We start from the raw sequence: 17,800 nt of genomic DNA, 5'->3' as shown, positions 1-17,800 counted from the left end.
ATCACTTTTATAAATTGATAACAATAAACCTGCAGGTTCTTTTGGACATCCTATCAAAACATTTGCAATTTTAAATGAAAGTCATTAAAAGGTTGACAAAAATAAGTTCTGGACAGGATTATAGTAACAATTCCTATATTTGACCTTTGACCTAAAGTGTGACCTTGACCTTGAGTCTGCACTTCTAGTGCTTGCACACAACACTCAGTCTCATAATGCTCATATCTTCTGCTCAGATATTGAAAAACCCTTTAATGCTGGAAAAAAATCAAAAGTAGGACAGGAGCTAAAACATATGAATAATAATGCTTTGTCATAACACAATAAGCAAACAACTTTTTAAGAATCTCTTTGCTTTCATCCAGCAATAAAAACAAAGTTTAGTCCTAATTCTGTCGCTGAAAAACCTATTACATATTTTCGACAATTTACGACCAGTCAAAATAAGTTCAAGAGATTGCCAACTGGAAGCAATGTCAATGTAATAAAGATACCAACAGGGAGCCAAAACCTTTAAAGAGATCATATTGTTTCCTATGCAAATATTTACACTTGCCTATTATACTTATGAAACATACTTTGCCACAGTTTGCGGGTATGATTTGTTCAAACAGGCAATGATATTTATAAGTAAGCCATTGATCGAAAGGTTGCTGATATGACAGGGTAACTGACACTAATTTCAATTTCAACAATTTATTGACAAAAATGGGTTTACCTGGTAGTCAATAAATGGATTTGATGAGACATTTAACTGAAATAAAATAATATTATTGAATAATACATCAATGATCATTACCAGCAACTGCTCAGCCAAAACAAAAATTGAACAATTGCCCCTTAACTGTTGAACAATTTAAAAATATAAACTGGTAAATGAGCATTGTAATTATTTTACTTCTCCAAGTCTAAGCATTCATAAAGGGAATGTTTTTCTCACAATATTCATGCATTGGGTGATATCAGAGCTAAATTATGCTGTGAAAGATGTACTGTTGGGTCAACTGAGGAGGCATCCTTACCTCCACATAATACAGAATTATACCAATATCATGGCTATCCAACAAAAGATTTTGTAAAAAACTGAGAATAATTGATTCATGAATTACAAATTAAAGAATATAAATGCTCTAACAAAATCTCACAACTGCTCTGAAAGAACGGGTGCCAAAAGAAATCTAGATTATTTGTATTAGCAATAAGAACTCCATTGTTTCTAAGTTGTTAATTACTAATCATGCCATGGCTAAATAAAGCAAATTGAAATTTAAGAGGTAAGTTTCACAAATTGGATCTGCAAATAAAACAAAACCCTGAATGGCATGTATGGAATTACAAAACAGAGGTGACTGAATTAAACCTTGCCTACTAAGTCTACAAATGTAAACTATTGAACATGTAATTCTGAAAGGGTATTAGGGTGATAGATAAGAGCTGGTTATTGGTCTCCAATTGCATGTAATGTATTTATAGGCTTTTAAAAATCTTAAAGCCTTTTGTGAGGATAAGGTGCCACAGTGTTCGGTGAGCGTTTGTGGGTATATACCTTTGTGGGTACATACATAATGGAAATGTGGACTTAAAATTAATTTCTAAAAAAACAGTTCACAACAACAATAACTATGAACACACGGAGATTAATTTTATTGAAACAAAAAGGAGAAATAAAATAAGGAACTGTTTGTGTATCACTACTGGGCTAATGTCAAATTTTTAATTCAACCTTAAGTAATTTAGTTAATATTTTGTCCTAACCATGAACGAAGCCCACAGAAAAGCGTTACGTGACAACAGCAGCAAGCTCCTGAAAGACTTGGATCTTACAGCGGAACTGATCGCCAAGCTTCTTCAGTATGGAATCTTCAATGAGGACATGGTCGAAGAAATCAAGGTAAATATACATGTTTTAGTGAAGTAACATGTTATAGGTATAGTATTTAGTGTTGTTTTTTTCCAAATTATAATGATAAGCGAATTTTCAGATTAACTATAAGCATACCATTTAAGCTGTTTTATTAGGTTAGATTGTGCACTATTTGAATGACCAGGTAAAATAAACATATTCTTGCCTTTTTTTCATACTCTTAACCTCGTTCCGATATTATTTATAGTATATGTATATATATATTAAATATAACTCTCAAAAACAGACGGTATATTTGCTAAAAATAAAATAAAAATGTGTTTTAAATAAAATAGACCTATGAAGTATATAAGTGATGAACAAAGTAGTCCAACTTCTTAGTAGAAACTGTTAAATAAAAAAAGGATTTGCATATGCTGGCTTTCATCAAGTTTATCAGTTAAGAATGCTACATCTTTGCTTGCAGACTGGAAACATAACCATTTATTTTCCTGCAAAAATATGACCCACATTATGGGAAAACTGGGCTTATGGTATGTGTGTAAAGTGTTGTCCTAGATTAGCCTGTGCAGTCCACACAGGCTAATCAGGGACAGAACTTTCCATTTTTATGGTATTTTTGTTTAGAAGAATTCTCTTCTAATTGAAAATCCAGTCTAGGCAGAAATTGTCATTCCTGATTAGCCTGTGCAGAGCGCACATGTGTTGTTAAGCCCAGTTTTCCCAGAACCCGGCCAATATGGGAAAAAAAGTATACTGAATAAGATCTATAGTGTTTTTTGTTGGCAGAGCGGGCACACAACCAAGGAGCGCGTACAGAAGATGCTGTTCAAGTTGCCTCGGCGAGGTCCGAGGGCGTTTGAAGAGTTTTGCAACGCCATAGAAGACACATACCACTGGCTGGCTGAGGATCTTAGAAAAAGTGCAGAACTTTACTCACATAAATCTGGTAAGCTAAACTGTCTTTTTTATGGGACTAGCAAAACCTTTGTTGTTTTAAAAGTTTCCTTCATAAATAGGTTAGCTGATTTAACTATATTAATAGAATAAATTGAAACTAGAAGGGTGTCCATAATAAAAGGATGTCCCACTTATATACTTCGTTTTCATGGAAAATAATAACTGTGGTTTTATGCTAAAGGAAATTGTAATTGGCTGGCTTTCCCATAGAAAGATTCAAAGAAACATTATTTCAAAATTAAATAAACTTTTCTGAACCCAGATTTTTGTACTGGACATTTTTTTCTTTGATTGAAAAAGAAGTACACAATGTAAAAGAAAGGATAAGGTTAAACAGGAAATGTGTTTGTCAGAAACACTATTTCCCCTACTGCCCAGCTTTGATTTATTTTATTTTTTTTTATCATTTGGCAGGTTCAGATAATTATCTCCCTTTAAAGCTTATTACTTCCCTTGGATTGGTTTTTTTGACCTTTGACCTTGAAGGATGACCTTGACCTTGACCTTTCACCAGCTCCATGAGATACACATGCATGCCAAATATGAAGTTGCTATCTTCAATATTGCAAACGTTATTGCAGAATGTTAAAGTTGGGGCAAACAAACAAACAAACAAACAAACCAACGGACAGGGCAAAAACAATATGTCCCCCACATAGACATGAAAATACTTCATAATGCATATAACTACATTTTAATGGTCAAACATGGAGTATTTAATATTGAACACAACTTGTAGTCCTCTGATTCATTTAAACTGGAAACCACAAGCCAGTGAAAAAAGAAACAAACAAGTTTTCAATATTGATTCATAATGCATCAAAATTTAAGTCTTATATTCAATCAAGCTGTTTGAATGATGGTATATTTCAATTTTCCATTCAAAATTGAAAGGTTGGGAAATGTATTAATGAGAAATTCTGTCCTTATTTGAAAGAAACTGCAATTGTCTTATTTCACCAAAAATGTTAATTTCAAATGTTAATATATTTAACATTTTATTTTTATTTCCCCCACTATAGTAGTCTGATGGTCTGTTGGTTGGTCTGTTGGCTGGTTTGCGCCAACTTTAACATTTGCAATAACTTTTGCAATATTGAAGATAGCAACTTGATATTTGGCATGCATATGTATCTCATGGAGCTGCACATTTTGAGTGGTAAAAGGTCAAGGTCAAGGTCATCCTTCAAGGTCAAAGGTCAAATATATGGGTCAAAATCGCTCATATAATGTACACTTTTGCAGTATTTCAATATTCATGATAGCAACTTGATATTTGGCATGCATGTGTATCTCATGGAGCTGCACATTTTGAGTGGTGAAAGGTCAAGGTCATCCTTCCAGGTCAGAGGTCAAATATATGTGGCCAAAATCGCTTATTTTATTAGTACTTTTGCAATATTGAAGATAGCAACTTGATATTTGGCATGCATGTGTATCTCATGGAGCTGCACATGTTGAGTGGTGAAAGGTCAAGGTCATCCTTCAAGGTCAGAGGTCAAATATATGTGGCCCAAATCGCTTATTTTATGAATACTTTTGCAATATTGAAGATAGCAACTTGATATTTGGCATGCATGTGTATCTCATGGAGCTGCACATTTTGACTGGTGAAAGGTCAAGGTCAAGGTCATCCTTCAAGGTCAAATATATGGGTAAAAATTGCTCATGTAATGTCACTTCTGCAATATTGAAGCTAGCAATTTTATATTTGAAATGCATGTGTATCTCATGGAGCTGCACATTTTGAGTGGTGAAGGGTCAAGGTCAAGGTCATCCTTCAAGGTCAAACGTCATATAGGGGGACATTGTGTTTCACAAACACATCTTGTTTCAGAAACAAAACAAGGTTTGTTAAACTAAAACAAAATGATACTGCTATCTGCTGTGATTTTCGCTAAACAAATTGTTTCCCATTTTTACTCAAGCTATAAGTGTTAAAGAGGACCATTTTCAACTAAAACTTGTATTTTTAATTTCTTTTCATCATCCAACAGTCTTCCTATGCTATGAGTGTTTGGAGTGGCTTCTAGCAAGACATGCTTTTTCAAGCCATTAACAATTTTTTAGCAAAATGAAATATCATTTAGATTCGTGAAATTAAAGCATCCAATTATTAAGTTGCAATGGAAAATATGCTGCTAAAATGTTTTCATAGGCTCTACTCATTTTCTGCTGATTAATCTTATGTGTGCCAATTGCTTTCTTCAATATCTAACCAACATGCCTCAACAGAAGTGTTGAAAATCATAACAAAAAAATCATTCAATAATAATGGCCTTTTGTTTACTTTGATTTGAAAAGCATAAAACATGCTTTTACAATTACCATATATTAAGCAATTTGAAATGGCTTAGTAACCACACTGTAATGTTTACATGAATTTTCTCAGAGAAAAAGAGACATAATTCTGCTTAATTGCACAGCAGAAGTGTGGGACCTAATTAGTGGCCTGGCATGATGATCTAATGGATGCATCAAGTTTAAATTGAATATCTTTATAAATCTTATAGACAAATGTACTTGTTGCTTGCACACCTTAATGAGAAATAAATCTTAAACTCTAACCAACTCAGCTGTATTAAGTACAAAAAGGGGCATAATTCTGCTAAAAGACTGGTCCCAGTTACAGGTCTTGGACAGTTACTGCTTATAAAGACCTTGGACAAATATCTTAAGTTTCATTTCAATATCTGTATCAGAAATGCAGATATGTGGTCTTTCCAACAAACATTAACCTGATTTTCTTATGCAATAAAAGAGACACAATTCAGCTTATTTGCAGGTCATAGTTACAGAACTTGATCAATGACCTCACATAATGATACTGAGCATGTATGCGTAGCTTGAAATAAAGACTTATAGATGAAAAAGATATATTTTGTTTTTCATGGAAACCTTAAACATAAATTGATGCCGGAACTATTACATGAAAAGTAAATATAAAAACATGATCCAAAAGTTAACATTGATAAGATTTATTGCCAATCAAAATTATGATAAGTAAGCCTTGACACGTTTATTTCTTTAAATAATTTCACCTGTAGTTTATCTTTTCAGAGTCTGAAACGATGACATTGAAGAAAATGGTAGACACTCATGTTCATGAGACATTTGGCAACTCAAAAAGATTGGGTGAAAAAGACAAAGAAGACATAAGAAAGTTCTTGTACAAACAACTGAAAAATTGGGGATATCATCCGTTATCTAGTCCAGGCTCAGATAAAAGTGACCTTAACAATACCACTGAAAAAAAGAATGAAGCAACAGAAGATGTACAAACTGTGCTACAGGAGGTGTATATAATGATTACTGGTAACAAGTGCAGCACTAGAAGTGTGAGCAGTGAAGAAGATATGGAGTCAGTTGTAAGTGAGGATAATGAAGCAACACAAGTAACCCTTGACATGATAAAGACAATGATTGACGACTTGAAGAAAGAAATGGATGATCTTAAAAACATAAACAAAACATGCTTTAAAATGCTGGGAGCTGAAGACGAAACAAAAAAGCAAATGGCAATAATGAATGAGAAAGTTAAAAAGCTTGAAAAAGAGTTGAATGAAATTAGCATCAAATTTGCAAGCTCACAGGACAAAACAGAAACGTTAAAACAAAAGAAACTTGAGCTGAAAGCCAAATGCAAACATCTGGAACAAATGCAAAAAGAACATTTTGAAAAACAAAATACCCTTAGTGATATGAAAGACTTTTGGAAAAAACTGCAAAGTACAAGCAACCTTTCAAGACCAAGATTAGAGCAAACCAGAATTGTAAACCCTCTGGACTCCGTTGATGGGCCAACAACAACAGATATTTCATTGCCAAGCATAAGACCGCCCCAAAAGAGTTCAAGGAGTCACAGATCCCATCAGGGTCATCTGTCAACAAGAAGTAAAATGCAAGACATTCCACATGAGAATCACCACCATTTGTTGCCACCCGGGTGTACTTTGTCCAGGGTTTTCCATGGAAATCCATGGAAAATATGAGGCTGGAGTATTCGGACTAAGTTTCCAGCCTTTTCCAGCGTCAATATTTTTAAAAAAAGGGTGGAAAATTGTCCATGGTATGTGGAAATAGCCTGGAATAGTTTCCATGGTTTTCCAGGCTCCCTGGAATAATTACCATGGAACAATTTCCAGGGTTTTCCAGCCAGCATGGAATAAATACCGTCCGAATACTCCATGTAATCTGGAAAACCATGGAAAACCATGGATTTTTTTCCAGGGTTTTCCAGATTACATGGAGTATTCGGACGGTATTTTTTCCATGCTGGTTGAAAAACCCTGGAAAACGTTCCAGGGTTTTTCTTTGTTTAATATTCCATGGATGCCTGGTATAACATGGAAAATTGTCCAGCGTTTACCATGGTCACTGAATAGAAAAAGAAATTTCTGGTCTAAAAACAATATTCATGTATTAAATGAATACAATACTCACAGCTTAAATAAATCATAATTTAAGGTTAGATTAAAACAAAACAAAAAATCAACATAATGCCTTAGTTTCTTCGATGTTTTATTTTGTTCACAATTCATCAAAATATAACATCAGATTACAAATTGTGTTACATTTATTTAACAAATTATTCAGATCAAACAAGTGTTGTTTAATACATGCTTACAAAGCCTCTAGGTCCATTATCATAAATCAGGCCCTTACATAACAGAACAGGCGCTACTTTAAAAGTTAAAAAGTATAATGCAACCTTAACAACATGTATTCAAAGTAACAAAATACAAGCAAGTCAAGTAATATACAGTAACAATTCACGAACCCTACTTTGTCACAATATATGTAGCTGTCCATGAGCACAAGGATACTATTTTTCTCAGCTACTTTCACTTTAATGCAATTTAGGTGCTCAATTTCATTAAAATACTTTTATATAATTTTATTGTTCAAAGAAATTCAGAGCATAATGCATGTACATGTATTACTTTCCAAGTGACAGTTTAAAATATAATTGCAAGTCTAAAACTTGTGAAGGCAGCTTAGTAAATTATAAGTACCCAGGTGGGATAAAATTACAGTTTTTAAAAACTTTTTTGTTAATTAGCTGGGCTTCAGTAGGTCGTGGATCTTTTATAGAACTTGTACTGCTGTTATACTGTACGGCTCCTGCATGATCTCTGAAAGAAAAACAAAGCAAACAATATTACAAGAAAGTCATAAGTTTTTTACATTCATCTGTAAAAGTAAATGTGCAGCAATCATATGATTGAATATCTATACTTCAATGCTCATTCATATTTTAATCTATTTTAGATATTTCATATCACTGCTCAATTCGGTACATCTGGCTTTTTTGTATTTGAGCGAACATTTACGATCCTAAGTAGTTAGCAATTATTTCTTTTCCATTTACTGAAATTTATTCTCTTAAAGTTTGCAAGCGGGCTTTAATCTACTTAAAAACAGGCAACCACACAGGAAAACTGAGACTTTCAAGTGAATAAATTGGTGATTTAACTTATATTTTTATATGACTCTCTTTTATTTTGAAATTTATATTGTTGTTTTCTTAAATGCCCCAAAACAGGGTACCATAGCATGTATCTGGAAACTCAAACATATATAGGAATTTTATATTCAGATATTGCTATATGAAAGATATGCTAATTTGCTAATTCATATAAAAATAACCTGTAATTGAAACTAGACCAAAATATTGGATACCAAAAAGACAAAATACTTTCAGGTGGTTAACACTAAATTACTTATATGAGCCCGGGACATAACAATATTTACCATGAATTTGTGGCCATGTTAGTCCTCTTGGTAAATGCGCCAAAAGAGCCGCTTTGCTGTCTTGGGTTATTTCCCTGCCAAACTCTGCAGTATCTTCCATCAACTGGTCAGCTACAGTTAAAGCACATAATGAAAATGTATATAGAAAATAATTCAAGTATTCTTTTAAATATTCAGTAAAATTGTCTTTAAATAATAACTTACAATGAAGTTAATACATCACAAAGCATAGCATAACAAAATTTGTAGGTATGATTAGTACAAATTTATTATTGCTATAATTAGAATGATGTGTAATTCTATTGGTATGAAAATGCACAGTGAAACCTAAAAAACAATGCTATTGGTTTAATTAATTTATTTATAAACATTAACAGCATTAATGAGCATCATTACACAGCACATAACTCCCTTAGCCTCAGTTCCCTAGCCATGCATTATAAACTTCCGATACTACATTCAAGCTTATTAATATCTCCACATAGGACTTCCTTTATCAAGCTGCAAACTGCACTTAGTGAAAATGTGTGTGACAGCTGCTTTTAAACTTCTATATTTGCCATACTTTTACCTAAAATGTCACATAAAAAAGGTCTACAATGATGACATAAGAAGAATAAATTTAAAGGAATATTTAGAAATAATGAAAAGCACTAACCTTCAGTTTTTGTTCTATTCCTAGAAAGACTTCTGAAACACTTGTATGCATCACTTTTTAACAACATTTCATGTCACTTTCCAAATGATATCCATACATTATTATTTTAAGAAATTCTTGTTAATGGAAAAACTCATTAACTCTACTGTTTGTGAACATTACATTAACTTCATTTTAACAACAAGATTAACCTGCAAATTTTCCACAATACGCCAGAATTTCAATCTAACAGGTAAACTTTCTGTATTTGAACTCAGCCAATCAGAAAAGGCTGTGATATTTTATAACCAATAGATTAGCAGCAGACATATCTGACTCACACACAGGTTTATCAGATAGTTTGTTAATTGCAAACCTGGACTGTAGTTAAATATTGAGTGTGTATACACCTTGAACAGGGTTAAAGAATTTAAACTTGTAGACATAGCTTTGAAAGTTACTACTGTTACTTCTACTACTAGTATTACTACCACTACTACTACTTCTGCAAAACTACTACTACTATTACAACAGCCACAACAACAACAACAACAACAACAACAACAACAACTACTACTACTACTACTACTACTACTACTACTACTACTACTACTACTACTGCTACTTCTACTTATACTACTACTACTACTACTACTACTTCTACTACTACTACTATTACTACTACTACTACTGCTGCTACTACTGCTACTACTACTACTACTGCTTCAACTACTACTAGTGCTTCAACTACTACTACTACTACTGCTACTGCTGCTGCTACTGCTGCTGCTGCTACTACTCCTGCTGCTGCTGCTGCTGCGACTACTACTACTACTACTGCTGCTGCTGCTGTTACTACTACTACTACTACTACTACTACTACTACTACTACTACTACTACTACTACTACTACTACTACTACTACTACTACTACTACTACTACTACTACTGCTACTACTACTACTACTACTACTACTAGTACTTCAACTACTATTGCTACTACTACTGCTACTACTACTGCTACTGATGCTGCTGATGCTGCTACTGCTACTACTGCTGCTGCTGCTACTTCTACTACTACTACTTCTACTACTACTACTTCTACTTCTACTGCTGCTGCTGCTGCTAATGCTACTTCCTTAACTACTACTACTACTGCTGCTACTAGTATTGTTATTATTATTTATACTACTATTGCTACCGTTACTGCTACTATTCCTGTAAATGCTAAAACAACAACACAATAATAACTGCTACTACTGCTACTGTCACTTAAATTTGCACCAATAGTATAATTATCAGTAGTTTAACTGCTTATACAACTTATACAACAACCACTTTTACTTTTACTCCTACAACATATTCTACTGCCAGCCTCAGCATTACTACTTCTACCACTACTACTACTACTATAACTACTACTATTTCTGCCCAAACTATGCACATTGTTTTATGTTTTATTCATATGTTGTGTAAATTGTTGAACTCTGATTTACTTTGAATAAAATGTGTTGCATTTTTATAAGTTATTTTCTCCTCTTATAAAGTCTAAGTTTTTTCCAGGGTCAGCTGAAAATGTTAGAGTCTTTTCCATGCTTAAAAAATTCTATGTTCCACTTTCCATGCTATCTGGAAATATTTTCCATGGTTATCCAGCCTAAATCCAGCGTTTTCCATTCCTTTTCCATGCTTTTCCATCCAAGGCTGGAAAATGCTTGGAAAAAAAGTCCACGTTTCATGGACATTTCTAGAACAAAACCCTGGAAAACCCTGGAAACTGTTTCAAATTCCAGGGATTTCCATGGAATTCCATGTTATACCATGGATTTCCAGCCTAAGTTCCATGATTACCCTGGACAATGTACACCCGGGCAGGAAGAGAAAAAACCTACGGAAAATGGAATTACTAAAGAACAGGCCCAGTTTTGCCATGTTACCATCTTAAACAATATGATATTTTTTTAGTTTGAATAACCAATTTTGTTGTTTTATTCATAACACTTCTTAAAGTGAAACTGGGCATATAATTATGCAGAAATTCAGATCAAATCAATTGCAATGTGGCGGTAAATAACTTATAAGGACTTATAGTAAATAGGTAAGTGCCCTGTGTCTCAAACAAACAAACTCATCAGCCAAGGGCAATCACTTATGATGACAAAATCAAACTGAAAAATCTTCCAATAGAAACAGAACGAAATCTTAACCATAAGGTTTATTAGAACAAATCAACCTGGTAAACCTTTGATTTAAACAAATGAAGATTCATATTGATGATTTGATACAAAACATAGCACATCTTTTATATGTCTAGTGCTATCATATGTTGACAGGTTGTGCCAAAATATGCTGTACAATCTATTGTTATCCAAAGATCTTGTTATTATCTTTATACAACATGTATATATTGTTCTCGCTATTTTTCCTTTTGTAACATTTTACATGAAAGCTGTGATAATTTACTGTGATAGTTAAAAATAGAAGAATGTTGGATCATTCTTTTCATGAGCAGGATTGCAAGTAGTATACCTACAGAAAGTGAAGTATAGCTTGGGGATAGATATAACATTTAGAGTTTATCTTACATTATTTAATGTTTTGCAGAAATATTTGTATATGTTTCTGTAGACAAATGTATAAGGTTGTTTAAATAAAACAGTTACACTATTATTTTTAAATTGCTGTTAATATGAATGTGGTGGTAAAAGTTTGTTTTTTATCAAAAAGTTTAAGTGATTTCATTTTTCATTTAAATATTTCATTTTTCAAATTCTAATTTATTACTCTTGTTAATTGTTGTTTGTTTGTATTTTAATTTTAAACCATACATTTCATATACAAAAAAAGAAACATGTTGGTCTTTAAATAAATGTTTTGTCATAAAAAAATAATCGCTGAAAGAACATTAGGGATTACATTTACAAACAATTTTAGAGAAAATTTTTAATAATCATAAATCTACACTCATAAGCTTAAAAGCTGAAAGAAGATTAGGGATAACAATTTCCAGAATTTCAAGAGAATATATTTTAACAATCATAATTCTACACTAATATGCTTAAAAAGTTTGACAAACGTAACATCCTAAATCTAGTATCGAAACTATTGGAAAAATATTACAAAGCAGTCAAATATATTCTACCAAAGTTTAGTCATAACAGGTATGATTAAACATTGATCAAATACATTTTTTTAAAGTTCCCTCCTTGAGTGTATTAATATTGGCTTAACTGCACAATTCAGCAATGTCATAATCCTACTAAATTAATATTGATTGACAGGCAATATAAATCAACCATTTCAACAAAAATTACCATTCAATATAATTTGAATAGTTATAAAATAACGGTCCACTATTTTCAATATCATTTAAATGTAATTGCAGTTAAAATATTTATCACAAAAGAACTAAATTTAGCAAGACAAATAATGCATGACATGAATATCCTTTTAAATTCTAAAATTATAAACTTATCATCTGTCATTTCTTCAATAAAATAACCAGATATAATTTTTTGGTAAATATTAGCCTTTCATTCAATGGATTATTAGAGGTGAAATATGACGTGAACATTTCGGTAGTGAATAAGTCGGCTTATCATCTAGATCAGCAAATATAATCACGTTTGACAAATTCCAGCCAAGGAAGGAATAGTGTGACCATATGTATATGGAATGCTTGAATTATATAACTAACTTGTGCACCTGTTTATTTATTTTTCGTACAGTAAAATGTTCAAGATTTGTAAATAGTTTAAATGGTATAAAAAATCACTTGTAATGACTGAACACATATTTGAAACCACCTAAAGTATCATGTTAATATTGTTATTTATTTAGTTATATGAAACAGTATTTTATTCAACTTTTAAGATTGAAAAATTATCATGTTTGTTCTAGTTATTTTGGCAATTTACAGTAACCATTGTGAAAAGCTTAGCTGATGCCTAAATATATAACATGCCAAAAAATGTTAACCAAACTTGTGGTTGATGTTTTGACATACATGTATTTATTATATTACAAATATTGTAAGCACCATTGTGCCAAATGTTGCTATAGAAATGTTATAGTGTTGGTTTCGTGTTTTTGTTAATACTTAATGTGATAACACCATCATCATCATCATCATCATCATCATCATCATCATCATCATCATCATCATCATCATCATCATCATCATAATCATCAGAGCTTAAATATTGTTATGTTGTTATTGTTGTTGTTATTTTTGCTGAGTGTCACTAATTGTCTGACTGTTTTTTCTCGTATATCATTATTTGTGTCAACTTTTTTTTTAATTACTAAGAAACTTAAAAAAAATGAAAACATTGCAACAGTTTTGACCGTTTCATGTGAAAGACCATAAACATGTAACATCAAAAGTAGTGGGAGACATTTAATATAACAATTTTACCAATTGAAAATCCATTTTCAGTTTAGAATCACTATATTGGTCATGTTTGTTTAGAATCATAGAATCAATATATTTGCCTGGGGTCTATTTAATTCACCAACCCGTTCTTAGACTAAAAATAACTACTTGAATTGCAATGCCAATTTCTTCTTATATTCAATTTAATGAAAATATTTTTTTCTTTATTTGTTTTTTTTTGCCATTTTAGGGGACATTTTTGTTTAATTTTGGAGAAAGATCATTACTTTGGGTCACTGAGAAACCGCGCAATTATGTTAATTGTACCAAAAATCTTCACTGTAAGGATGTATACAGATACAAATGGTGTTTATCTCACAACCAAATTGTTCTAAGATAATAACTAGTAATGATGAAGTGAATAGGTCTGAGAAAATTACTTTAAAAAAAAGTTCATTCAAATTAAATTTTTCTAGGAAATCAAAATGAGAATTATAGTTTTCAAGATAGCAGTGCCAATAATAAAACATTTGTCCAATGGCAAACGTTTGTTTTATTTATATGATTTTAATTTAAATATGATACAATTTCACATGTTTTAATTAATATTTTAAAAAAGCATTTTTGTCAACAACCTTTACTTTAAAATAAATTCATTATCATACTTAAATGGATAAATTAACTTTTAAAATCAAAAGGCTCAGTTCAAACAAACTATTTTAAGTAACAATACAGGTTACAAAAGACTTTTAACTTAAAGATTTAGAACTTGGAATTATCAACTGATAAAAAGGCATACAAACTTGCAATGGGGCAGGGTTAATAAATGTATTGATAAATTAAAATAGCAGAGTTCTATTTAAGCATTTTAAACATCTAATTTCTTAGGCAAACAGAAAAACACTCGGGCCCAATAAATAAACAGGAATTGGGATAAAGGGTGAAATAATTGTGATCAACTGAACATAAATAAATTTGTGGTAAAAGGTGGTTAATTGCAAGTAATGTATCTAAGGTATAATAATAAAGGATTAATAGAATAGTTCAGTTTCAAGGATATAATTCATTCTAAATCTCTAGTGTAAGAATAGTAAGTTAGTGAAAACTGACCCTGATTTTTGTTTTTTCTAAAACTGATCATCTCTGCCTTTGTTGTACTAACATCATATTTTGTGTTGAATAAGAAACTTAAAGAAACCTTTTTTGTTTACCTGGAATTTCTAATTACTTATGTTATTCAAATCTTAACATACTTACATATTGGCCAATCAATTACTCTTTTCATAGAATTAGCAAAGAAAAGAATTGCCTTCGAGAAAACTGTAACATGTGATTATAATTGTGTAATGTCATAGCACTATGACAATCAAAGCAAGGTTACCTTAATTTGAAACATTTTGGGGATTTTCACTTGTTACAACATTTATTGTTTCTTCTCTCTATTAAAAAAAAAAGAAAAAGACAAACATGTGTTGCTTGTTCATTGTTTAGATAAATCCCAAACAAGGATGCAGAAGTAAATAGAAAATATTATGTGAGTTTTGAATAAAGATCAATTTTATCATGCGAGGCTTAGAACCATGTTAGCGCGAGGCTTGCTGAGCATGATAAACTAGATCTTTATCCAAAACTCACATAATATTCTATTTATCCTATTATTTCCTCCCTATTTTCCATTAATAATTATAAAATATCGCATTTTTACGATTTTATCTTTCCGTAGAGGACAAAAACATATTCTCCATTTTTGGGAAAACCCCAACTTTGATCTTAAAATAGCGACAGTATAAAGCTAAAGTTTATACGATCGTTGTTATACTATCGATTTTCATCTGGTAATAGGATAAAAATAAAACATTTCATTTCTATTGTGTCAATTGACAATAAAGTAAAAACATTAAATCACACATACACAAACGTATGCAGGTGGTTCCAAGAAATTAGGTACTCTATGCCTCAACACAATAATAACATGATAAGCTATGGACCATAAAAGTAAAGTGAATTCTAAGGACCATACATATAAAGAGAAGTCCAGCAAATAATATCCCATTTTGCAAGCCTAGAACAGATAGCTTGCATTTATTATACAATACTCCAACAACTCATGCATTCAGCAACAGCTATGTAAAATAACTGAAATGTAAACAAACATTTAGTGTTTATGTATGAATAATTAACAAACAATGCTCATTATATGCAGAAAATGTACATCACAAGCAATGTTTTGGATTAATCGATAAATTATTGATTGGTAAAAATCTCTAAAATTGAAAATGTGGACCTACTCTATTGTACACAAAAGCTTCTGTATCTTATTCTAAACAAAAGGCAATAACTTCAAAAATAACAAAATCACAAAACCTTCACAATATGTGCTGTGGCAATTTCGACAACAATGGGATCGAACCTTGGACCACCCGGTTCCAAATCAGGCAGACTACAGCATCGCTATAAAACATAGCTCATTTAGCAAGGCAGTATAAGTTCTCCTTGTATTTAATAATGCTACACACACAACCACTCAAATTGTGAAATTCTTCCACAAATAAACTACTGCCACAACATCTGAGGGACATCTGACAAACATGGTGTTTTTTTACATCGATAGCCAATGTAACCCAGCCAGAAAATCTCGGACAACCATAGGGATTGAACCCGGGACCTCCTGCAGACACTCAACATAATCCCTTAACAAGCTAGCCCATAATATAGCAAGGCAGTATAAGTTTGCCTTATACAGTAAAATTCACCCTGCTACAAAATGTAGGATGAATTGCACACATAAGCATTACATGTAATTTAAAAAAAGCAGCAATAACTCTTCTAACTCTTCAAAATAACTCTATTGCATAACCTTGATAATGTACACTTGAGCTCTTCCAGATAATAATACTTTATCCCACTTTTACAGCGAAATCGGTTGATTAAAGCCCCGTTGATTAAATTTCATCTATAATCAACGGCAAGGCTATAATCAATGGCACGAAATGACGTCATCAACTGCCGAACCGGGACTACTTTTTCCCACGCACCTCGTCACCTGTATTTGCCAAGTGCATCAATAATAAAAACAATCTCAAATGTTTGTCAATCTTAATGACCTTAAAACAAAGGAAAGTAGCAAAAAACGAGTTTTTTGTCATTTATTGTCATTAAAACCTAGTATTAGGTAAATTTAACACTATGCAAATAGGTTCTGTTGTTGTTGCTCCCCTTTGAAGAAGTCAGTTCGAGTTGCTCCCCTTTGACCGTAGAAAACAATCGTCTGGACCAAGAAATCCTGTGTTCATTTACAAGATGTACTTGGATATGCGTCCATCTGATTTTTCTTTAAAGCATCTTTTCTACCTGGCAATACGCACAAATGACACTGCATCCCGGTGATTCTTGCGTCAACAATTGGGTGTCAACAAGTTAGGTCAGATGCTGAAGGCCATGGCAAAAGACGCCGGCTTTCTCAAGCACAAGAGAATAACGAACCACTCAGTTCACAAATTCCTGGTCCAAAAACTTCGAAATGCAAACATTCCACCCACTGAAACCATGGCCATAACAGGGCACAAAAATGTCCAGTCCATAACCAATTATTCCAACATATCTGTTGAACAGCAGCAAAAGTGTTCATTCTTGCTCAGTCCAGTAAATGTAACAATCCAACAGATTCCTCTTGTTCACCTTCACGCACTGAAACTATGGCCGAAATGCAGCCTAGACAACCGATGTCTACCGTCGAACAAGTTGATCTTGATGTTCGCCCCACCCAGTCACTTCACTTGCAAATGTCTTTCTCTAGTTCGAACAACTTTGCCTCACAATTCTTTGGTGCCACTTTCAACATTCAAAATGTTAATGTATAAAATTAGTTTAAATCCAAGTAATCTTTGTTATTTTGTCACGAAATAACCACATATTATAACAAAGAAGGAAATATTGTGCACCTCGTGATCGACTCGATAGTTTGATATCGAAAGTGAATTGTGTGTGGTGTTAGGCTACGTTGTAAACAAATGTAGTTCCTTGTATATAACAACTTAATGCCATATTGATATCATAAAACTTAAAGATTTGCAATTCAATATGATTAAAATTGTAATAAATAACGCTCGACACTTTGTTACAGAACGATATTCTGATTAAAAAAAAAATGATTTTTGATCAGCGGTTATTTTTGGAACGCAGAGTAATACACTGACCTTGGTTACACTAC

The 17,800-nt window shown here is 32.3% G+C and overlaps 2 protein-coding genes and 1 long non-coding RNA gene across 5 annotated transcripts in view; 1 reads left to right on the top strand and 2 right to left on the bottom strand.

Annotated features, from left to right (window-relative positions):
• Positions 1-17,800, bottom strand: part of LOC127871974 (uncharacterized) — a 341,340-nt gene that overhangs the window by 275,581 nt on the left and 47,959 nt on the right. The window lies entirely within an intron of this gene.
• Positions 1,465-6,898, top strand: LOC127871988 (uncharacterized). Its single transcript, XM_052415340.1, has 3 exons — positions 1,465-1,891; positions 2,654-2,813; positions 5,885-6,898. The coding sequence occupies exons 1-3, from the start codon at positions 1,757-1,759 to the stop codon at positions 6,814-6,816; spliced, it is 1,227 nt and encodes a 408-aa protein (XP_052271300.1). The 5' UTR covers positions 1,465-1,756; the 3' UTR covers positions 6,817-6,898.
• LOC127872005 (uncharacterized) lies at positions 7,628-9,671 on the bottom strand. The gene is made up of 3 exons (XR_008045667.1): positions 9,237-9,671; positions 8,579-8,689; positions 7,628-7,959 (listed from the first exon to the last, which is right to left on the bottom strand). It is a non-coding gene; the product is annotated as an uncharacterized LOC127872005 (long non-coding RNA).

Source organism: Dreissena polymorpha, chromosome 3 (genome assembly GCF_020536995.1).
Source record: "Dreissena polymorpha isolate Duluth1 chromosome 3, UMN_Dpol_1.0, whole genome shotgun sequence".
In the NCBI taxonomy this organism is placed as follows: Eukaryota; Metazoa; Mollusca; class Bivalvia; order Myida; family Dreissenidae; genus Dreissena; species Dreissena polymorpha.
This window is presented reverse-complemented; position numbering and strand designations above follow the sequence as displayed.

What these genes read in the sequence shown, in the direction of transcription:
- LOC127871988 (XM_052415340.1), top strand. Translation starts at nt 1,757, where the DNA reads ATGAACGAAGCCCACAGAAAAGCGTTACGTGACAACAGCAGCAAGCTC. An exon ending in ACATGGTCGAAGAAATCAAG is followed by an intron (nt 1,892 to 2,653) that starts GTAAATATACAT and finishes TTTTGTTGGCAG; the next exon opens with AGCGGGCACACAACCAAGGA. An exon ending in ACTTTACTCACATAAATCTG is followed by an intron (nt 2,814 to 5,884) that starts GTAAGCTAAACT and finishes TTATCTTTTCAG; the next exon opens with AGTCTGAAACGATGACATTG.